This window comes from Echinops telfairi, unplaced genomic scaffold (genome assembly GCF_000313985.2).
Source record: "Echinops telfairi isolate 266 unplaced genomic scaffold, ASM31398v2 ScPeMD7_60;HRSCAF=208, whole genome shotgun sequence".
NCBI lineage: Eukaryota > Metazoa > Chordata > Mammalia > Afrosoricida > Tenrecidae > Echinops > Echinops telfairi.
Genome location: NW_022103958.1, coordinates 32,088,876 through 32,112,359, shown reverse-complemented (window position 1 = coordinate 32,112,359; position 23,484 = coordinate 32,088,876). Strand labels below are relative to the sequence as shown.

The 23,484-nt window shown below is 53.3% G+C and overlaps 1 protein-coding gene across 5 annotated transcripts in view; it reads left to right on the top strand.

Moving 5' to 3' along the window:
• The window catches only part of NAV2 (neuron navigator 2), a 413,588-nt gene that overhangs the window by 370,128 nt on the left and 19,976 nt on the right, over window positions 1–23,484 (top strand). For 3 of the 5 annotated variants that reach the window (XM_045290962.1, XM_045290965.1, XM_045290964.1), the window contains 11 exons: window positions 2,311–2,363; window positions 5,446–5,469; window positions 5,569–5,643; window positions 10,597–10,680; window positions 11,059–11,170; window positions 13,050–13,195; window positions 15,606–15,614; window positions 16,001–16,173; window positions 18,873–19,026; window positions 20,219–20,381; window positions 21,048–21,148. In XM_045290962.1, coding sequence (XP_045146897.1) covers window positions 2,311–2,363; window positions 5,446–5,469; window positions 5,569–5,643; window positions 10,597–10,680; window positions 11,059–11,170; window positions 13,050–13,195; window positions 15,606–15,614; window positions 16,001–16,173; window positions 18,873–19,026; window positions 20,219–20,381; window positions 21,048–21,148 — 1,094 coding nt within the window. The remainder of the gene's footprint in view (window positions 1–2,310; window positions 2,364–5,445; window positions 5,470–5,568; window positions 5,644–10,596; window positions 10,681–11,058; window positions 11,171–13,049; window positions 13,196–15,605; window positions 15,615–16,000; window positions 16,174–18,872; window positions 19,027–20,218; window positions 20,382–21,047; window positions 21,149–23,484) is intronic. The other 2 variants (XM_045290963.1, XM_045290966.1) reach the window with 1 other exon arrangement.

Sequence of the window (23,484 nt, the reverse complement as noted above, 5' to 3'; positions counted from 1 at the left end):
CCCTTGATAATTTTTAAATTATTATTATTTTGTCATGTCTTACACTGTCCAACATCTCCCTTCACCCACTTTTCTGTTGTCCATCCCCTAGGGAGGGGGTTATATGTAGATCCTTGTAATCAGTTTCCCCTTTCTCCCCCACCTTCCCTTTACCCTCCTGGTATCGTTACTCTCATTATTGGTCCTGAGGGGGTCATCTGTCCTGCATTCCCTGTGTTTTCAGTTCCTATCTGTACCAGTGCACATCCTCTGGTCTAGCCGGATTTGAAAGGTAGAATTGGGATCATGATAGTAGGGGGAAGGAAGTATTAAAGAACTAGAGGAAAGTTGTATGTTTCATTGTTGCTACACTGAACCCTGACGAGCTCATCTCCTCCCCATGACCCTTCTGTAAGGGGATGGCCAGTTGTCTACAGATGGCTTTGGGTCTTCACTCCACACTCCCCCTCATTCACAATGATAATGATTTTTGGCTCCTTGATGCCTGATCCCTGATCCCTTTGACAACTCAAGATCACACAGGTTAGTGTGGTTCTTCCACATGGGCTTTGTTTATCTTCAAGCCTTTAAGACCCCAGACGCTATATCATTTGATAGCCAGGCTCCATTGGCTGTCTTCACCACATTTGCTTATGCATCCGCTTTGTCTTCAGCAACCGTGCCAGTTTAATAGAACAAAGTGTTCTTGCATTGAGGGAGTACTTCAGTGGAACCCCAATGTCCTTCTGCTACCTTAATACGAAACCTATAAATATATGCCCGTAGATCAATTTCCCCATCGTAAACTCCCTTTGTTATGGTGTGTGGGGCAAAAGAGTCCTGGATGAAGAAGGTGGAGGCCGAGGCCCATGCACAGGAGGATGTGTGTATCTGATGGTGTAGGGAGAGCCTGTGAACCAAAGGCACCTGCTGAGAACAGGGCAGGGGTGGCAAGCCATGAGCCACCTGGGCCCAGGGGCGGGAGGAAGCCTGCCCAGGTGATGGCCAGGGAACAGTAGGAAGGTGCAGGGAGAAGACATACTGAGCTGGTCCTAGAGATGATGTGTCCTAAAAACACGCCACCGCCACCGAGGCAGGAGAGTGTTCTGCAGGGCATATACACAGGAGAGCGGTGTGGGAGACGCTCCTTCTGTTCAGACGACCCCCCACCGCCAGGGTGGCAGGGATTTATAAAGGCAGTGGGTGCGGTCCGGAAGTCAGTTGGAAGGGTGTGTAGACGGTGTAGATGGTGTAGACTGTTCGGAGGAGCTGCTCATCTCATTTGGCAGGTGGCTTCTGCTGACTTGGATCCAAGTTCACTTCTTGGGTGGTACTGGATGCCATTTAGTATGCGTGGAGCATTCAGATCACTGGCTGCAGGGCAGCGTGAGTGGGGAGAGGTTCCTTCCACCTATCCTCAGGAAAGCTGTGCCCAAGTCAAAGGCCCTCGATCTCTCCGTGGGAATATTGTTGTCTTTCAAACAGGTTGCCACGAGATTCCCAGGAAAATGCCACCAAGGAGTGCAGTTTTCACAAAGAGAAGGGAGCCAGAATCCCTGCCTAGGGGAGGTCGTGCTGTCAAGCTACATGCGAACACATCATTCTGTGTCATGCTGACCAGGGACCCTAAGGGCATGCTAAAGGGGCTCCGAGCCAAAGAGTGGGCATTCAGACAGAAAAGGGACAGGGCTTTCTTGCCTCGTCACGTGTAGCATGATACACTAAAATTAAATGGAGAATCCTGATTATTCTGAACGTGGTTGCTAAACAGTTTCTGCTACCTGACCAGGATGAAGTCACTTGGCTCATAGCTTCTTACGTTCAAAATAACCAGCTCTTTTTTTCTCCAGAGACAAGTAACAGTCAATCATAGGGCATAAAATGTACACGTACATAGGCACAATCTCAACCCTAAGGGAATATCTTTTCCCCTTTATTCCAAAGATGGGAATAAAATATGTGCAACAGTGCTTTCAAATTACAGGTTGCCTCGGGTAATGGGATTATGAGTCACACGGGTTAAGGTGGTGCATATGCATCTTAGCACTTCTCTGTACTTGAATATTTTTATCCTGTGATCATGTGTTATTTATGTAACACACGGGGCGGGGGGGAAAAGAGAGTGGGGAAGTAGACTCCCGGAGCAGGTTCTCCCAACCTGGCACTCGCCATGCTCAGACCAGGAAGGGCGGACTCGCGGTGAGATAAGGTGGTTCTGTGTTCCTGTCGATTGTGCCGGGAACTGACGCTCCATGCTGCCTGCCTGCCTCTCCTGGTGCCATCGCGGCGAGCTGTGCCTTCACCTTGTCTTCCTTGTTTTGTTTCTAACAGTTCACGGATCCTCACTCTCCTTGGTCTCCAGCACATCGTCGATTTATTCCACAGTGAGTATCAAGAACTACCACTTGATGGGGGTTCCTTGATCAAGGGTCTCAAGAATTGGGTACACGCCGCCCTCCAATGGGGGCACGTCTGTCCTAAGGGTATCACCTAACGAGGGAAGGAGATTTGAGTTGATCATCAATTACCTGCTGATAAATTCGAGTGATGGTGCGTTAGAACACATGAGCGGCCCTGCTGCCCTGCTAGTGGACTTGGGGTGGGGAGCCTCTCTGGGCCTCAGTGTAATTATCTACAAAGTAGGAAGGGTAGCAGTCCCTATCGTATAGGGCAGGGCTCCTCAAACTTTTTAAACAGGGGGCCAGTTCACTGTCCCCCAGACCCATTGGAGGGTGGGACTATAGTGTTAAAAAAACTATGAACAAATTCCTATGCACACTACACATGTCTTATTTTGAAGTGAAAAAACAAACGGGGCAGAAACACCCGGTGGGCCGGATAAATGTTTTCGGCAGGCCACATGTGGCCTGCGGGCCATAGTTTGAGGACCCCTGGTATAGGGAATGAGTCCCTGTGATACAGTGCTTAAGCACCCGCTGCTCCCTGGGAGAAAGATGGGGCCGCCTGCCTCCCAAAGATGACTGTCTCAGAGCCCTAGAGGGTCATTCTGCTTTGTTCAGTAGCCCCTGTGAGTCAGGACTGACTTGGCAGCAGTGGTGCCCACGGGTCTATGGGAGGACCGCATGTTCTAAGAATATGCCAGACATTGCTTGAAGTCGGCCTGTAATTTGAATTACCAGCCCGATGTTAACTGTCCTGGAGAAGTCATGGCCAGCCCTCGGAGCAGAAGACGTCTGAGTGGCCACATCTGGCCTCAGACTTGCTGTCTGGGTGGACAGGGAGCCGTAACTGAGCTCTAGGAGAGCTGCTGAATGAACCTGGAGTAGCTTCACCGGGGACTTCCTGATGGACAGAAGAGCAACCCGATGGAGGCAAGATGCAAAGCACACGCTGCTCCAGGGTGCTGCTGGGAACAAGGGCCCAGCCCGAGAGGCGGTGGGCACAGGTTTAGCCGTGCGGGTAAAGGACTGGCCTTGCTTGGTGATGGCAGCATTTAGAAGCAGGGCTGGTCATGTGTGGGTGGGTCAGCCTGCCCCCAGGCCTCTGGTAGCCTGTCAGAGAGGGAGGGGGACCCTGACGTCAGGGCGCATCTTTCAGGGAGCCTCCCTGAGGATATGGTTTCATTGACGAACAGGAGACGGGCTGGTGAAGACCAGAGGCTCTGGAGCCAGGCTGCCTTGGATCGACCCCAGCTCCACCACAGACCAGCTGTGACCGTGGGACTAAGTGCTCTGTGCCTTTGTCTCCGTTGCGAAAAAGAAGGCAATAGTCGTGGTTTTTGCACAGAGGGTTACTTTGAGGGTTGAATGAATAAGGCATGGAAGGCACGCACTAGGTCTCTCACAGGCATCACTCCCTAAGTGCTGGTTAGTTCCAGCAGAGTGTGAGCACCGTGAGGGCAAGCCTGTGCGCTCTTCCAGCCTAGCCTGGGCTCATACACAGTGGCTGGCTCATAGGAGGAAATGGGAATGCTTGACAGGCAGATGGATGGACAGAGGGATATTCTCCGGGAGGAAAGAGTGGGCACTAAGGACATACACCCCAATCTTCTGAAAATGCTCATTTGATGAAATTGTCCAGCGGTGTGAGCTGGGACTAGGCACTTAACCCCTCTGCGTCTCACAAGGCAGACAAAGAGCCTACTTGATGAGATGTCTGCATGGGTTCAATGCTTTGGCCCCAGTGCGTTTCAAGACTGGTTGCTATTGTGAGCAGCCAGCCTAGGGGGGAGGAACAGGAGGAAGGGCACTGGGGCGAAGGCCAGGAAGAGGGAGGTCACTTAGGAGACAGCTGCCCACCTGTCTCAGCCAACGGCCGGGAGACCTAAAGAATCACTCCCTTCTGTTCTTCTAAACGGTTGCAGGAATAGGCAGGTGTCGGGTGCTTATTTTTGTTAAATAATGGTTTATCACAAGTCAAATGGATGAGGATTCCAGAGAGGTCCCAAGGACACAATGGGGGCCTTACTGATGGGCACTCACCTGCCTGGTTGCTCCTCCACCCTGCAGTGCAGGTGGTGAAACGACCCCCATCGTTTCCAGGAATGAGTGGTGCGTGTCTCCTGTCTGGGCCCCAAGGAGAGGAAAGCTGTTCTCTCTGCAGCAGAGTTTGCCCACCCATTCATCTTCCCCTTATGGGAGGAGAGCGAGGTCCTGTGTAGTCTCAGGCTGAGTCCCCACTGTCACAGGGCCCAGCGTGGAAGGCCATATCAGGATGAAGAACTGCAGGCTTTGCCCTTTGCCATATGCCCCAGGGGCCTAGGTAATCTAAGGAACAGCAGGTAGGGCATCAGGAAGACAAGGGTCACCTGTACTCAGCCACCCTTGCCTCGGAGGAGCCCTGCTGGTGTGGTGTTTACCAGTTGGGCTGCAATTGGCAAGCTCAGCAGTTCAAAACCACCAGCTTGCCCTGTGTGAGAAAGACGGGGCTTTCTCCTCCGGCGAAGAGTTAGTCTCAGAAACTCACAGGGGCAGTTCTGCCTGGTCCTGTGGGGTCGCTGCGAGTCAGCATGGACTCGGTGGCAGGTGAGTTGACTGGGGGAGCATTTTGCTTCAGATTCCTCGGAGCCAGAGCGAGAAGAAATGAGGATGCGCTGCTGCTGCCCACGGTTCTCCCCAGTCCCAGCAAGGTTACCAGATACCATAGAATGTCCACTTAGGTTCAGGACTCAGGTCCACAGCAAGTAACAGTTTAGAATGCCAATGCCCCTAATGTGTGATGGGGTAGACTTTTACTAAAAACAGGACTCCACGTCTCACAAGTGCCTTGCCCGATACCCGCCCCGCCTCCCCATGAGGAGGACCACTCTGATTCCTTCTACTCGCTCAACGTCTTGTGATGTTTGGATTTGGCCCTTTCTGGTGGGACAGGCGAACTAGAACAGTTTTTCTGCAGAAACCCTCTAGGGAGACTGCTGTCGGAGCCCAGATATGGGTTCCCCTCGGGTTGGACTCTGCTCTTGGGTGATCCTCCACGGGTCTAATTCTCCTCCCGTTTCCTTTACAGCCAGAAGAGAAGTGCCAGTCGGAGGTAAGGGTTTCTTCTGTCGACACTTCTGTGCTTCGTTACCCAGCTCAACCTGGGATAGACTACTAAAGGCAAGCGGCTCTGACCCTTTCTCACCTGCAGATTCGCAAACTGCGGCGGGAGCTGGATGCGTCCCAGGAGAAGGTTTCTGCTCTGACCACTCAGCTGACAGCCAATGTGAGTCCAGACACGGGTGGAGCACGTCTGTCTGTCTGTCTGTCTGCAGCCACTGCTGCCTCTGAATGTTCCTGAAGGCCTCCTGCCTTCACAACACAGAGGGAACACGGTGTAATGGAAAGAACACGGTGTGTGTCCGAACTGGGGCGGATGTCGGCTCTGTGAATCATCTCGGAGCCTGTCTGTCCCATGGAGGGGGCTGATAATACCCCTCAGGATTGTCACGTGAGCACTCAGAAAATCCCATCTGAAGAAAAAAGACGGGAAAAAAAGAACAAAATCCAGATCTCCTCAAGGACCCGCCAGCTGCTCTGTAATTATCACACACAATTACATGTCCATGTGGCACTGCCAGCCGGCATTCACCTCAGCGTCTGCTTGAGTGCTAGCGCTGCCGAGGCGCTGTAGGTTCAGTGTAGAAGCAAGCACAATCGCTGTTCCCTTAGCATCCCACCTGTGGTCCCGCAGAGCCCAAAGCAGCCCTTTTGTTGCATCCTGGTGACTGTTAGGATAAAGGGGGAAGGGTGTGGAGATACATCGGAGGAGTACCTAGTTCAGTCTGGGGACGGGCCGTCAGGAAGGCCCCCTGAAGGAGGTGACATCCGAGTGGAGTTCTGATACTATCGTGTTGAGGGAGGCTGCATGGAAGCCCCAGGTGATCGATATCGGTGGGTTTGGAAGCTGCAGGTAGCTTGGCGTGGTTGGGATCTGGAGCTTAGTGGTGGAGGGATGAAGGACTTCAGGGGCATGGGAGAAAGTAAGGGTCAGTCGGCCGAGTGTCTTGGTCGTGGGGCTGAGTTAGGGCCTCTTCCTGAGGTCGGCCGTGAGTTTGGAGGGCTCAGACTTGATCTGTGGAGGGTCCTGGCTGTGAAGTGGAGGGTGGGACTTGAGGGCCCACGTGCAGCGCAGTCCTGTACGGCAGGCCACTGCAGAGCTGCAGGTGCCCAGCCTGAGATGCCGCAGACAAGCCTCTGGGAGCCTCGGCCGTAAACCAACCTGCCAACCTTCGCAGAAAGCCTCTCTGGAGGCTGTGTTTCCCATGCCCAGTCAGTTCTCAGACTTGATCATTGGCCTGGAGCTTTTACCCAGCATTCTCTGTGGGGAGCCCCTGGATGGGTGTGCGCATGCACAGTTGTTAAAGCAAGAGGCTGGAGGGTGGAGAGCCTCAGAAGAAAGACCTGGTGCTCCATATCCCAGAGGCAGCCGTCGAAGACTTCCGGAGTGCTGTGGCCATCAGACACGTGCGGGGTGCCTTTGAATCAAAATCAACTGCAGGGCGGCTGGTGGACCTGGTTTGAGCCCGAGGCCCCTCAGGAAGGCAGCACAGTGGTTAGGGTCTGCTCCTGTCAAGCCCCGGGACCCTGTCGGGCATGTCTCCTCTGTCTGTCCCCTCGTCAGAATGGACTGGGCAGAAGCCCACCCCAGGAAACCCCGTTCTCTTCGCATCTGCGTGGGCAGTGGCTAGCCCAGCACTCGCGCCTCCCTCACAAGTTCCGTAATTGTCAGCTGCTGTCACCGTTATTCCTGGACTCCCCTGGTGGCGCTGTTGGCTAGGCATTGGACTGCTGGCCCCATGGTCAGCACCTCAAAGCCACCAACCCCTCCTCAGGAGAGCGCTGAGGCCATCTGCTCCCGTGAGGATGTACAGTCTCAAAAGCCCTGGGGGGGGTGGGGGGGTGGGGGCTACGTGTGAGTCAGGATCGGCGCCGTGACAGTGGGCTGGAGGTCAGCAATGTTGTGCCCCCCCTCTCCCCAGCCCCCACTTCTGGAACACTGCCTTTTTCGGCATACTCGGCTCCTGTTTTGTAATTATTTTCCTTACCCCTCCCCACCCCTCCAGTGATGCTCCTGAAAGCCCAACAGGATGGATGTGAGCACCGCGCACTGGGGCTGAAATCCTATCCAGAAAGGGGCAGCAGGGTTCTTACCTGGGTTGATGCTGCCTTCCTTTGCACATTCACAGCCAGGGCGGCCCCAGACCCACTGGCCAGGGGCTGCTGTGTGAAGTCCACGCGTCTCAGGCCTGCCACCAAGCCCCTCTCCTGGTAGAGAAGCCCAGCCCTCTTCTCATTCACTGACTTACGTGAGCTCTGCGTCCTCCCTGCAGTGGCCCCGCACTGCCCCTGGGCCCATTTGGGCCCTCTAGTCCAGCAGGGTCAGAGGGAGAGAGAACCCTTCTATTCTTCCACAAGTGTGTGTTTGCCCCTCACAAAGGCCATGGAGTCTAGCATTGTTGTAAAGTAAATGTTTAGCCTTACCACACACCACAGGCAGCACTAGCCTGTTTTATTATTGGCTGTCTCTCACAGACCAAGCTGTGTTTGTTTTCGTAGGGCAAACACCTCACAGCCCCCTTCCCGGGCTGTTTTTCCACCACTCATGTGTGTTTTCCCTGGGAATGTGAGAATGGCGATGGCGGGGAAGGTGGCTGTGTGGCTGGGCACCCGGCTCAGGACGGGGCTGTGCTCCTGACACACCCACACCCACCCACCCACCCCTGGGTTTGCCGGCAAGATGAGCCCCTGTGCTGCGAACTGGCTGCTCCAAGCAAAGGCGCTTTCTCCTTAAGCTGGCCAAACCCCTTCCTCGGCAACAGGCTTCCTGGGTTTAGCGCTCTGTTTTTGCTTTAAATTGGAGAGAAAATCGGGAGGCTGAAATAGAATCGTGGTGGCAACCAAGCACAACAGGGAAACAAATAGGAAGGTAGTCATTGAAACGTGTCTGTGTCTGTTTGTCGTGCGGGCAGTTACCGTGGTCCCTAGGGCCTGCCCTGTCTCCTCCCTCTGTAGCTGTCTGCAGTAGATTGGCTGTGGACACACCGTGGTCAGTTGGGCAGATGAAAGCCTATGCATTTATCTTAAGGTGCAGGGCATTTTCTCAGTTTTTAGCGAGGAGAGGGTGTGCATGTAGAAAGAAAACAGCCGTTCTATTGAGCCTACGCTGAATGATCCCTGTCTGATGACGTCTCTGGTCCACGCCTCCCTGAGCCTCCCCACAAGCAGGGCAAGACTTCTCCCCCAGCCCTCTCTTCTCCCCTTTCTCTTCACGGTGTGCTCAGCCCCCACATCCTCTGGAGCTCTGTGGCCCAACAGAACCACACTCTCCCCAGAGCCCTCTCAGGTGCCCTCGGCTCATCCTGCTTCCCGGGGTGGCCCCCACCCCGTCTCCTTTCTAGGGCCGTCTCTTCTCTTTCTCTCCCTGTGTTTTCAGAGAACACATCTCTTGTTCCCACACATCACGTGCTGATTCCCAAACTTCCTCCTGCCCTTCACGTGCCCTTCGTTCAGGGGTGGGACCCTTCTGAACAAGCGTCTAGAGCCCTTTCCCCCACGGTGGCATGCCCCATGCGCACAGTAATCCCAGGAGAAACAGAAGAAGCCTCGAAGGCAAGAAGATTGCTCAGAAGTGTGAAGAGTCTAAGGAAAGAGGATTAGCGGCAAGAGCCTCTAACGCCAAATCCTAATGCCCCCCCACGGTTCCGGGCACCGTTGATTTGTTTCCAGCTCATAGCGACCCCATGTGACAGAGCTGAGAAGTGCCGCCTAGAGTTTCCCAGGCTGTCATCTTTACAGGAGCAGGTCTCCAGGCCTTTCCCCTGGGCGCCCGTAGGGGGGTTTGAACTGTCCACCTTTCCGTTCGCAGCAGAGCATTGCACGGCACTGCCCCCAGGCTCCTTCTCGATACCAAGCCAGGATCCTCCTTTTCCGCCCTCCATCCCTTCCCGTCCTGCATGTCCCGAGGGACTTTGTGAGGCCAGCCAGGGTGCGGGCTCCCCGGCTCTTCTTTGGTTCGGGTCCGTCCTGCCTGCTGCTCACATGGCTACTCTGGGGCCCTCCAGAATCCCACTTTCTCAGACGGGCTTGGCTGACTGAGCGCTCTCTTCTCTGGATTTCTAGACACTGTTCAGCACAGTTGTTTGGGGAGGGGGCGGGGGGACAGACCATGAAAGTCCATTCTTTATTCTTGGTTTTAACAGTATCATCAGGATCCTCATGAACCAACCAGGATTTCACTCTGTTTGGTGCTATGTCCGAAGGAGAGGCTTAGGGCTCGGTCACAGAGTGCTCTGAAAGACAAGAGTACGGGCAAGCCAGCGACACAGTTCTCCATCCTGAAAGACACGTTTTGTTTTGTTTTTCAAAGCAATTTAACATCTCGAAAAATTGGATGTATTTATTACTTGTAACTGGTGGCATTTTTTCTCTCTTTCAAAAATATTCAAGACCTTGGCACACGGGATGCTGTGTTCTAGCAGCAGAGTGCACATGTGCAGGGGACCTCGGGGAAGCCGTTCTTACTCCCTGGGGAAGCTTGGAGGGTTGTTCTCCAAGGAGGTCACCAATTGGCCTCACAGTGGCTTTTTTATTAGCTGGGGCGATCACACACACAATACGCCAACCTCTTGGTTCAGTCGTTCTACAAACATGCTCTATGGAGTGAGCCTCGTGGGTGAGCTTGACGCTTTGCGAGCACAAGGGCATCTTAGGATACAGTGGGGGAGCCAGGCATAAACCCACCCTCAGAAGGCCATGTGCATTCTGAACTGAACTCCGCTATCGCAAAACACAGAGCAGAAGTCAGTGAGGATTAGGGAGCCTGCCCAGCCCGGGGGTGTCAGGGAGGCAGGAGCGGGGATCTCCTGAGAAGAATGTGTAGAAACTAGCCAGTCAGGCAGGGGTGTAGCAGGAAGAGCATTCCCGGTGGAAGGGAAGGTATGTACAAAGGCCCAGAGGTCGGAAAGAGCACAGGGCGCTGGAAGATGTGAAAGGCAGGGGCAACTGGGTCTCAGAGGGATAGGAGAGGGATTCTAGAGGAAGTTGAAGAAGCACAGGAAGAGGGGTCTCAATGAGGTGGCCCCATAAGGAGTTCAAGTTTGAGCTGTAAGATCTAGTGCCGTGTAGGCACTTGCACCTTGCAAGGCATCATCACCATGGCTGTGTCTTCTCCCCACAGGCTCACCTTGTGGCAGCCTTTGAGCAGAGTCTTGGAAACATGACCATCAGACTCCAGAGTTTGACCATGACAGCTGAGCAAAAGGCAAGGCAGAAAGGATGCTTCATTGGTGTTGTTGATGTTTGCTTATTGTGGTTTCTCGTCCCTGACTGGGGTTAACAATAAACCAAAAAATAGTATTTCCTTTCACTTCAGATAAATGTGTAGCGTTTAGTGTACTCCTCAACTCTGAGAATCTTTATCATACCGTTCTTTTAATGGCCTAATTTCTACCTGTTGGAAACTGAGCACTTAAGACCAAGGTGTGGTTGAGCCCTTGACCCCCACCCCACCCCCACCCCATCCTTGCTGCGAGCTAAGGTCTTCATTCTCTGCAGAATGATTTTAGGATTCTTTTTCTTTTTTCCTTCTTTTTTTCGATTTTAGGATTCTTACTGTTTGTTTTTTGTCTCCGTTCCACAGGATTCAGAACTGAATGAGTTAAGGAAAACCATTGAGCTACTTAAGAAACAGAATGCAGCCGCCCAAGCTGCTATTAATGGAGTCATTAACACACCAGAGCTCAACTGCAAAGGTAAAGTCGCAGAAATAGCCCTTAGACCAGGGCTTTCCACGATGACTAGCAGGTCAGGCCCAGGCAGGATACTGAAGTGGAAGCAGACCTAAATGTGTCCAGTGTGAGGACACTAGCGTGGTGGCAGAAAGGGAGACGTCCAGGCCACAGCCCTGGATAGGGCGACACAGAAGAGGGCCAGTGCTCGCTTCCAGGTGCTTGATGCAGCAGACCAGGTCGTTGCCAGGACCATGGAGAAGTGAGAGCACATTCCCAGCATTGAGGTCGGCATCACCGCTGAGCCAGGCGCCATTGTGTCTGACTCTGCTGCTCAGGAGCACTGGTTGCCGTTCACCACACGTTACCCTTGTTTTCTAGAAGGAAGCTTCAGGTTCCTGTAGGGTGTTGATTCCTGATCTTTCCTGTTCTTGTTCCAGAACACTTATATCTAACAAGTCCAGGGTCCATTCACTTTGACGTCACTCACCATGGCTGAACCAGGAAGAATAGATTTGAAGCACTATTTCAGGCAGACAAACCACCTGCCCCTCCTTAGGACCTCTCCTCCAACAACACCATGATGCAACTGCTAGAGGACAGGGACTTGTACCTGGTTTTAACCGGGTTAGGCACTTTTAACCGAGGGACTTCTGGCCTCTGTGCACCTGGGAATCCCAGCCATCCTCTCCTCAGGTGTGTCGGAGATGAAAGGAAATATGTTTCCATTGGCCAGTGTCAAAGTGTTTCACGGCCCTAAATTTCACGAACACTCATTTTTTTCCATATTGATGTTTGATCCACTGACATGACTTTATTTTTTTTTCCCCCAAAAAGATTATTTCTGAGTCAATTTTTTTGCCCGTGTATATTTTAAACTTTTGTCCCGGGGGAAAATGTGGGTGTATGGGCTATTGAGCTCTGGCCATAGCAATAGCAAAAGTAATAATAATAATAATGGACCATGTATGGGACGCGTACTATGGTCTACTCACGATGGTGTTTTAAAGATTTGACGATCTATTTCCTCCCCCAAACAATGCTGTGAGCATGGCTTTCCTGCGGGCAATGCATTTCAGAGGAGAGTCACTTGCCATAGACCACAGAGTTGCATGGCGCAAGGCTGCGTGACTCCAGAACAGGGGTCCTTAAGAATAAACTCCGGGGTCCGGCGTACTCATGAGGAAAATGATCTCTAAACCTGTTTCTGGACTGCTGCTACCAGTGTGGCTGCAGATATCAGGCCTCCTGAAAGAAGCGCAGATGGCATTGAAATGGGTGGGGTGAGCCAGGGCTGGCCAGGCAGAGTGGAAGGACAAGAACACTCCTGGCTGAAGGAGGGCCGTGGAGAGAAGAGCTTGGCATTTTCAAGGGGCTGAAAGAAGGCCAGTGTGGCAGGTGCAGAGAGAGAGACTACCAGTCACAAAGGTGACTGTTACTAGGATCCAGAACAGAGCATTTTCTGCCATCGAAGGCTCAGTGTTTCCCAGGTGGAAGGGAAGGTATGTACAAAGGATGTAGCCCAAAGGATGGCAGTGAGGCGCTAACCCCAGATGCTAAGTCAGACAGACCGCTCTCACAGTATGCCTGTGAAAGATCACATCCTTGAAACACAGCAATCCGTGGGGGCTGTGAGTCAGACTCGACTCAACTGCAGCTGACAGCAAGGCTGAAGAGAGTGGCCTTGGTGAGACTTCTCTTAGCGCCCTCTGGGGAGGGCGGGCGGAAGGGAGGACAGGCAGACTCCTCGCTTAATGGACTAGAGAAGGCACCTTCTGAGGCCTCCCAAATCGAAGATAAGCAGCAGGTAATGTCTCAGGGGAAGGAAGCCTAGGGCCCCCAGCTGTGTGAATGAAGGGGCAAAGGGGGACTGACACCCCGGACGCTTGCCTCTGGTCTGCAGGAAACGGCTCCTCCCAGGCTGCAGACCTCCGCATCCGCAGGCAGCACTCCTCCGACAGCGTCTCCAGCATCAACAGCGCCACCAGCCACTCCAGCGTGGGCAGCAACATAGAGAGTGATTCCAAGAAAAAGAAGAGAAAGAACTGGGTACGTGTACATCTGAAGACACCTTGCCACAGACGGTGCCAGTCTTAGGACCAGTGCCCCTAGAGGATCCCAGATAAAGCCCAGACTAGCTCTTAACATCAGAACGTAGGCTCTTGGGAAGAGATGCAAGGAAATGGTTTGTGGATACGTTTTTCTGAAAGTCAGTACTGTGCTCAGCCACACACTAGGATTTCTAAAATAACCACCACCTTTTAGTGTTTGTTTCATGAGGCTGTATGTGAAACACTCATCTTTCATTTCACATGTTATTTCCTTCTCATTATATGTTGATCGCAGAGTTTTGGGGAGGAGAACAATGACTCTTTCTGTACGTTCTTCTTAGTTCCAATTTTCGTTTTCATATCACAAGTTAGCCATAGTTAACCATACCGAAGCTCATAGTTAGTCTTAATCCTTGTTATGCAATTACCTAGCCTAGCATCACACGGACCTCAGGAAATCTGACCTGTCTCATAACATTTGATGGGGACTGTGTTGAGTGTCGTGAGTCATCTAAACAAGGTGTTAGACCTGAAAATGTTGAATGGATTAGTCTCCATCGCAGCAGTGTTCCTCTGGAGCCCTGGTGCTGCAGTTGGTTATGAGTTGGACTGTGAGCCCAAAAAGTCAGCAGTTCAAAACCACCAGCCACTCACTCCTCGGGAGAAAGACAGGCCTTTTACTCTTGATAAGAGTTCCCGTCTTGGAAACTCACAGGGGCAGTTTGACCCTGTCCTATATGCAGGGTAGCTATGAGTTGGTATCGACTCAATGACAAGAGAGTTTTTGTTTTAAAGTATATTTCCATGTTTCTCAACAAGCTATTAGAACTTCTTCATAGTGATGTATGTCTTGGACAACTTTTCCTGCTCTCTGGGGAAAAGTTTTTCCCACTCTCTGGGAAAATTCTAACTCCTTCCTTTTTTTTTTTTTAGTTTGGCTCCTTGTCTCTGGTGCAAGGGTTTCTCAAACTGATCATGACTTGCATCTGTCAGTGTTGGCAGGACGTGTTCCATCGTTGCTGTACTGTCTTCATTCATGCATACATGCCCCTCATTCTGTGTCACCTTGGATGGGTGGCGAGGTCCAGTGAAAGCAGTCAGGGACGGACACTTTTGGTTCTTGAAGACTTGCACAGGAGGCAAGCCAAAAGGGTGATCAGTGCAGCCCCCTCGTTACTTTTAAAAATAGCTAATGGCTTTTAAGTCAACTCATCTGCTATAGCCAAATATAACTAAACCATTAGTCCATGCTTTGGATACTGTTAGACTATTGATAAATGTGATCTCCCTTGATGATCAAAATAATGAGAGAATTGTTTTCTGTAAATATAGCAGTTTTCGATCTTCTTAGTTTTAAGACAAGCCTTGACTATCAGTGAAATCAGAAAGATCGATCATTTGCCTTCTCATTTAATCCCATTTAATTCTGCTTAACCTTTGCCATCTCCTTCTGTGCCTGACGCTTTATCAGGGGTAGAGGCAAAGACTTAGGGTGATGCCAAGTCCTAATGTCTCTATGACTACTCTCTGGGGAGATGACGAAAGTCGGAAACTGGAGAAAAAGTGTATCTAGGTCTACCCACAAACTGGAGCACCCACAAAAGCAGCTTACTATTGATGAGACACAGATGGGGGAGAAAAAAAACCTCACCTGTTTCCTGAATTTCTCAAGTACTAAAAAATCAAAACCCAGAATATGGTTTTAGAAGGAAACATTTCTTGAAAAAAGGAAATTACTTTTTAAAAGACCTTGATTCGAGATGAAGCTGTATTCAATGGTCTGGAAAGAAACTCTCCTTACCATGGCTTTCAGAGAAGACATGACACTGTAATCTTTATGTTCTCATTCGAATCTTCAGGTCGGCCTCATGGTTTGGGGAGTGTCTGACGCCCGGGTCCTTTCCCCCAGTCTGGTTAAATCATTCTGAACAACAGCCGTCCGTTCCCTGAGGAACCAGGGAGATGGTGCGCTCCTGCTTGTTGCTTTGTCCTTTATGGACAAGGAGGGAGCGGGGCCCCTCAAGCAGACATAGCAGAGTGCACACCCAGCCATGCTGGGCGCTGAGGAAAGGAGGCAGGTCCCCGACTCCACTCTCTAAATTCAGGCGTAGAGAAGTGACTGTTAGGAGGAAAGTCGGGGAAAGGAACACAGGAAGTGGGGAGGGGACTGTCATTTCCAGCAGACTGGTGAAGCTGGAAGAAGTTAGATCGTAGCGAGCTCCCAACCCACCACCTGCTTCCTTTCACGGTGGAGGGGTGCCGTGAAGGCTGTGACGCCTCCTCCGTGTGTGGTGTGATCGGCCATGTCTCGTCTAAAGAAGTCCCAGCTTGCCCTGTCACTGGCTTCTCTGTTAAAAATTGTCTTCTCTCCCCCCCTCCCCCCTTCTTGCTTGCGTCTTCTCTGGCAGGTCAATGAGGTAAGCAAGACCGACTTTCATGTCAGACACCAAGCTAACCCATCCATGGATATGACTAACCTCATGTGCATCTGTCACCATGTCTGGGCATCCGTCCTGCTTGGCTGCTGTGTAACCTCGTCTTCCCAGTGTCTGTTGCTGAGCCAGGCCCTGCCTGGCTGCCGGCGCCTAGTATTGAGCCAGGAGCAGGCATGAATGTCACCACAGGTCCAGACCTTTGAGCTGCCCACACCAGACCACTCTTCTCTCTCCCCGTCGCACTGATTGTTCCACTGGCGGGGGAGACCCCGGGAGCATTCTGGCCCTCTTTTGCCTGCATGTCTCTCTTTGGCCAAGGCTCGAGCGAGGCCGCGGCCCCCGCCAGGCTGACGGCCCTGTCTGTTCAGTTACGCAGCTCCTTCAAGCAAGCTTTTGGGAAGAAAAAGTCTCCAAAGTCGGCGTCTTCTCATTCGGACATTGAGGAGATGACGGACTCTTCGCTGCCTTCTTCGCCCAAGTTACTGCACAACGGTCCCGCAGGGTCCACGCCTCTGCTGAGAAATTCTCACTCCAACGCCCTGTAAGTCCGTCTGTCGGGGTCACCCTGGTCAGCTGACATCTCTGGTTCCTTAGAAGCCACTCGCATAGGCATGACCAGCTGATGACACATGGCTCCCTGGGAACCCCGTGTCTCGCTTCCATAGGGCTGCGCGTGAGCTCTCGGGAATTTAGGCCAGGGAGGTTGGCTTGGAGCAAACCCCTTACCCTCACTTTCTTTCCGTTTCCTTGTATGTTGGACTGGGATGAAGCTAGTGATCTTATTCTTCCCTGAGGAGGGAACCAGCCGTGCGGGTGGGGGTGTATGAGAACTGGATCCGTCCGCTACGGGAGGGAGATGTGCTGTGGGCGCGGGCCCTTCTCACTAGTTCTGACTCACGTTGAGTGACAAAACTTAGATGATATGAGGAGGAGCCAGAAAAGCCTGCTCCTCACTCATAGAAGCCTCAATTACCAACAGTATCACAAGATGGCGTTGTTGCTTCTCAGCACCGTCCTCTGTCTCGCTGGCTTAGCCCTGAAGACCCCTGGGCCGCTCCACATGGAGAGGCCTTCCTTTGTCGCTAGCTGGTCTTAGCATGGGCGGAGGGGGTGCTCCTTCCGGCCACCGCCCCCTCGTTTCCACTCATCACCCCTGGCCATTCCCCCATCAGTCGCGCCCCCATCGGAGAAGCTCAGACCCAGACAGTAGCAGTAAGTGCAGAGCAGGAATGGCTTGGGATGGTCAGGTAGGGGCCCTGAGTGTCGGCCCAGAAGGTGTCCCAGCTGCCTGCCTGCAGCCATGGGAAAGGTTGTCCCTGTCCCAGCCCTTGGGAGCAGGCCATCTGAGCAGAACCCCACTCTCCCTCTTCTGAAGGGTGCTAGCCAGACTCCACTGCTGGGCCCCAGGGATGAGTCAGGACACGGCCCAGTAGAGTACATTGGACTTCGGAGACGCTGCTTGGTGTCAGGCACCCGGGTCCTGCTTGCCACCAAGCACAAAGGTGGGAAGAGACAGGGCAGCAGACAGACCTAAACAACGCCCAAATAACCGAGGACAATCAGTGCAAAGGGTCCATGTGGTGAATTACAGTCCTATTAGGATCCAGAGGGCACTGGCTAGAGCTGTGGGTTGGGTTCTGAGGTGGTGATCTGCATGGCAGGGGTGGCCGCGTGTTCACTGGCCGGTAGCAGTGGCTGCTGCCACAGCCTGGGCCCTGTGGCTCCGCGGCTTGGGCTCTGTTGGTGGACTGTTGCTTCCCTCCAAGCCCAGCACACGTGGCCCTCCCGGGCAAGCGGCTGGCTGCATGAACAGGGGCCCGCCAAGCCCTCTGACCCGTGCTCTGGGCCCCTCCAGCAGGTGGGGGAGGGGGAGGCAGGGTTTTGTGGGTTGGACCCCCTGCCCACCTGCAGTTCACTGACAGGGCTCCGGGCCATGCCATCTACAGGGTGGCCAGTCTGATGTGAGAGAGGTGATGGGTGTTGCTCTGCAGGACTCCAAGAAGCCCTGCTTCCCACCGCGCTGCCCAGAGGGGCTGGGTGGGGCAGCTCTGGCCCCCGGCCCTTCTTTGACATTCCCCAACCTCCACAGACCCTGGAGATGTTTGGTTTGAGTCTGGTTTTCCAGAGGGCGGGCAGCGAGCACACAGGACTATGAACATGTGCTGAAGCCTGTGCAGGAGCGGTTCAAAGCAGCAGCTGCGGGCGGGTGGGAGGCTGACACTCAGAGAAGCCGCGGTCTGCGCGAGAGGCCGGGCAGCTGTGGGGAGGCCCTTGGTTCCCACACTCAAGAGCATTTAAAATGAGGTCTCGCCCCGAGACCATGGCCCTTCTTGACCCGTCAGGTCTGGACCTAAGGCTCACCCCTGCGACCCCATTCTTAGCCAAGGGAACAGTCACCCTAGTCAGGGCCGCACACCTTAGAACAGTGGTTCTCAACCTGGGGGTCAAACGACCCTTTCCCAGGGGGTCACCCAATTCATAACAGTAGCGAAAATACAGTGATGAAGTAGCCATGAAAATATTGTTGTGGTTGGGGGTCACCACCACATGAGGAACTGTATGAAAGGGTGGCGGCATGAGGAAGGTTGAGAACCACTGCCTTTGAAGAAGAGATCTGGAATCCACATGGGTTCGGAGATGGGGAGGGACGGAGGCAGGACACAGAGGGGACGGCACCGTGGGGGTTGCCGTCAGTGAGATGGAGCAGCATCCATACGGGTTGTTGGCCGTGACACTGCGGATCTGCTCTGTCAACCTCACCCAGGTCACAACAAAACATTCAAAATAAATAAATTGGATATGCCCCCGTCGGGAGGAAGCTGAGCCTTTCTGCTCCCCCAAAGAGGGACAGTCTCAGGAACCCGTAGGGGAAGTTCTGCCCGGCCCTATAGGGTCGCGGCGAGTCAGCGCTGATGGCAGTGAGTTTAGTTTGGGGTTTGCGCCCCTAGTCCTCCTGAAGTCCGCTGGACAGGCCACCAGGAATGTGTTGAAGACGGAAGGTTAATCACGTCTATAGAATTTTTCGGAGAGGCACACCAAAGCCATTCTGCTGGCCAGAGCCCTGCAAAGGAAAGCACGGAACGTCAGTAAAATCTGTGGGTTTCGGGTGCATTTGAGGTTGCCCCTGGCAGGAAGTCCAACGCAGCTGGAGACACGTGGTTCCTGGTGGCATGAAGTCGTGGCTGGGAGGGAGAGGGCCCGGCGGCGTCCCTGTTGGTAACGGGCCGTGTGTCTCGCCAGCATCTCCGAGTGCATGGACAGTGAAGCCGAGACCGTGATGCAGCTCCGGAACGAGCTGCGGGACAAGGAGATGAAGCTCACCGATATCCGATTGGAGGCCCTCAGCTCTGCCCACCAGCTCGACCAGCTGCGGGAGGCCATGAACAGGATGCAGGTGAGAGCCCCAGGGCGGCTCCCAGCCAAGCCCCAGGGGCACCTCAGAATGTGATGGCACGCCTTCTGCTCAGCCAGCCTCTCTCTCCCTCTTCCTCTCGCACTTCCACCCTTAGATTGCTCAAGGACCAGTCTTGTCCTCTTTCTTTTTAGCTTTAAAGTAATATTTGGTGGATGTAGCATTATCCATAAGATGTTTTTAAGTGAGAAGTCAGGCAGGACAAATAACACCGTGCACTGAATGATGCCAGGTTTGCATGGGAAACAGATGCCAAAAATATAGACATCCAGCAAAGTACTACTCAGAGTTCTCTGGATTCAAAGACAAATCTTTGAAACCCAGCGCTGTCCCATGTGGTTCCCCCATGATCTGCTGCGGGCCATGTGGTCTCCTTCACACAGCCTTCAAGGCTTCTACTAGCACCTGTTCACTCTGACTCCCCAGCCGCAGTGCGCCACGGTGGTTCCTTGCACATCCTGGGAGTCCCCGTCTGACACTGCACCTCCTGCAGACCCCAGTGGAGCCCTTTCTTCTGTTGAGAAGCCCAATGCTGCATTGCCGCAAAGGCCTTGCAGGTCCTTCACCTAGGCAAGTCAGTGCTGTCACCGACTGCCTGCCGATCGGCCCCACATCTGCCACCTCTGCATGGGTGGCAGGCACGAGGGTCTCCTGTTGCTCGCTGCTTTCTCTGAACACAGCCCCAGTGCCAGAATAGGGGCTCCAGAAGTACTCACCAAATGAAGGACCACTGGGAGGCCAAAAAGGCCTCGCTGGAAAAGAACCTTTCTCAAAGACGTTTCTCTGCACCACTGGATCCGTGAGAGGCTCAGCATGAAGGGGACCTTGATTGAGCCCCCTTGGGAAGTGCTGTACCTGGCGAGCCCCAGACCCACCCAGCAGCCCAGTCAAGCTTCTGAGAAGTCCTGCAGTGGTTGGGGGGTGGGGAGGGGCAGGCGGAAACAAACCTGGGCCAGCCCAGAGTTCCCTGAACCTCTTAGATTGTGGACCTTTCTTTTCACACTCAGGCAACAGAATTTAGGAAATGCTGCTGGCCTTTCAGAGACCTGTTGTCCCACAGGACAGAACTATCTCTGTCGCCGTGACTCCTGCCAGAACTGAGATGGGTCCCCGCAGAAAGGGCTGGTTTCCATCGCCCCCACCTACTAACCATGCTTCTCCCACTCCTCTGCAGAGTGAAATCGAGAAGCTGAAAGCAGAGAATGACCGGCTGAAGTCCGAGTCGCAGGGCAGCGGCTGCAGCCGGGCCCCCTCCCAGGTGTCCATCTCCGCCTCCCCCAGGCAGTCCCTGGGCCTCTCCCAGCACAGCCTGAACCTCACGGAGTCAACCAGCTTGGGTGAGTGGCGTCCTCAGACTGGGGCCAGGGCTGGACTTGCTGCTGGCCCTCTGGTCTCCAGGCGAAAGCCCCAATCTAAGCAGCTCAGCAGATGAAACGGAGAGGCAGCAAGAGCGTGTGCACTTGGGGTGTGTGTGTGTGTCTGCGTGTGCGTCTGCTGTCAACATGAGCCCAGCCGTGACCCACATCATGCTTCGCTCCAGTGCCCCAGAGCCAAGCCGTGAGCTTGGAGCCCCTTGCCCGTCATGCCGAGCTCCGTGCAGTCCAGCGCCCACGGCTGACCTGCAGGCTGAATGAGCGCAGGTCCGTGACGTTCCCGCCTTCAGGATGGACCCAGGCCGGCGCAGCACCCAGTGACCGGGACGGGTTTTTTGTTTTGTTTTCCATTGTAAGCACATTGGAGGCTGACGCTTTTCTCCTTGATGCTGCTGTCGCTGCTGGTTTCGCTTGAGTCCTCCCTCCTTGCACTCCCATTTGGCACGGTGTGTGGCCAGCCTGCTGGCGCCATTGGTTTCTGTGGTTGCCTTCTCCATGCTGTCCCCCCCCACCTCCACCCCCTGACACCTGGTTTGGCCTGCTGCTGTGTCTACAGCAGCGGGGGCGTCAGGACGCCGCTGGCTTTGCTGTCCCCGCGTGCCTAAGGCTGTTGATGTTTTCCATTCGCAGACATGTTGCTGGATGACACTGGTGAATGCTCGGCTCGGAAGGAAGGAGGCAGGCATGTTAAGATAGTTGTCAGCTTTCAGGAGGAAATGAAGTGGAAGGAGGTTAGTGGGACCCCTCTCCTTGCTCCGTCCGCCCTTCCCCAGGGAGCACTCTAGTTTAGTTACTGAATCCTAAAGCCCCTATCACCTCAGGGCCTGAGGTGAGCTTGGAAGCACTACTAACACATTTCTTAACCAACGGCAACCCCCCGGCAGCATTTCCACACTGGTAAGTGGCTAGGGTCCCTTCCCCCTGTCGCCAACGCTTCCCCCCTCCCCCCGCCTTACATTTTCATGCCATTAACTCAATAGTAACATCAGTCAGGGATGGCTCTAGTGACCCTAACGTATTCCCGGAGACCCCTCAGTGCGTAAGCTGTGTATGAAACTCCAGAAGCAGTGTGAGGTCTGAGCCCGGGGAGTTAATCATGGAAGGCCTCCAGGAGAGGTGTGTCTGTGAGCCATCTGGAAAGGACGAGGAGGCAGCCGGGAGAGCGAGCACAACCCAGGCAGAGGGACGTGCTCAGTGTATCAGGCACCATCTCAGTAGCTAAGCACACTCAGCACGGACAGTCCAGAGAAGCCGGCCACTTGTATCCCCAGTGGGCTTTTGAGGCACTTTCTCCTCATTTCCAGAAACTAGGAAGCTACTAAAAGCACCAGACTACTGGGGGGGCGGGGCGGGGGGGGTGGGTGACAATGAAAGGTGATTCTTTTTATCAGTGACCAAACCTAGATGATGCTGTAAATGACCTTCTCTGTAAAGGTGGAGAGACCTGTCCAGGCCCTCTTGAGACCCCTGAGTTTTGTTACACTCTTTCTGGGTATTTCTAGCCACCACGTAATTGCATTTCAGAGAGCTGGGGACCCCACCAAGTACAAGTCAGCCTCCCCACGCTGTCAGAGCACAAGCAGCCCTGTCACGTTTTCACTGGCTGCATCTTTGGATGTGGCTTGTCAAGCCTCCTTTCCATGGCACCCCCGAGTCAGCTGAACCCACCTTGGTTAGCAGCTGAGGGTCCGCACCCCCCAGGGGAGGGGGTGTGCGCTCACAACCCAAGACCAAAGAGGTCGCCATCAAGTACCTTTCCAGCTCCTCCCAACCCGTGGACAGAGGGCTTCTGAGGCTCTGCTCTTCGGGGGAGAGCCCCGGACGATTGAGCACTGGGCTCCTAAGCAGAAAGCGTGGGGTGCAAACCCAGCAGGCACTGGGTGAGAGAGGTGAGGCGGTCTGCTTCCACAAAGATGTACACGAATCCCTCTGTCCTGGAGCACTGCTGCTAGTCGGAGCAACGCAGTGCCAGTGGGTTTGGTTTGGGCTCTTTGTAGAAGCAGGCTCCTATGTCTTCCTCCCACAGAGCAGCTGTGGGTTCTGCATGCCAACCTTTCAGGTGTCAGCTGAGCACTGACCTACCACAGGGGACCCAGTGTCTGCAGCCCGGCTTTTCCTTGCCAAGAGATTCTGCTTTGGTCTTACTTCGGACAGACCCAGAAGTTGGGTTTCAGAAACATGTAGCCTAGAAGTTGCTCCAGTAGTGGTGTGAGGGACTAGCCAGGGGGAAATGCATTCTCATGGCAAGGACTGTAGCTTTGAAGTAGCTACAGGTGACAAGCCTGATACACATCTTATTTTCATGCTCATCAATATCATCAGCAGGTAGAATTTACATCCACCCAATGATTACAGGTCACTTGCAAACACGGTACCATTTTGGAGTCACCACAGCATCTAGGAGATTGGCCACCCAGGACTTACCTCCATTTTGCATTACGTACTTTGAGTTACAAGGTCAGTGGGAGGAACAGACCATGCAGGGGAAGGACCAGGTCATCAGACTGGAAGACTGTGCTGGCTGTGCCTAACTGCCAGGTGTCCCCCCTGGCTCTCCTAACTCTATATCCTTACAAGTATTAGATAGTTAAAAGTCCAACTGAGTGACATATACCATTAGTGTTGCCTTGATCAGTGTTAATTGGATATTCTCAGCTTGGCAGAAATGCATAAGAAGGGAAAAGTGATGGTTTCGCTCTTTTATTAATTTTTTAAATTGAATGTGTTTTTAACTTTATGATAAAGAAAATAGAAAAAGCATCATTTTAGGAGATAAGTTTGCTAGACAAATAATACAGACATACCTAAAAGGTAACCTAAATGAAATCAGAACCCTTCAGTGCGTAAGCTGTGTATGAAACTCCAGAGGCAGTGTGAGGTCTGAGCCTGGGGAGTTAATCATGGAAGGCCTCCAGGAGGAGGTGTGTTTGTGAGCCATCTGGAAAGGACAAAAAGGTAGCCGGGAGAGCGAGCACAGCCCAGACAGCAGGTTGTGTTCATTAGTAGAGTTCCAAGTCCCAGGGAAGGATCCTCTCTTCTTGTCCCACAGGTTGTACTTCTGGTGGTA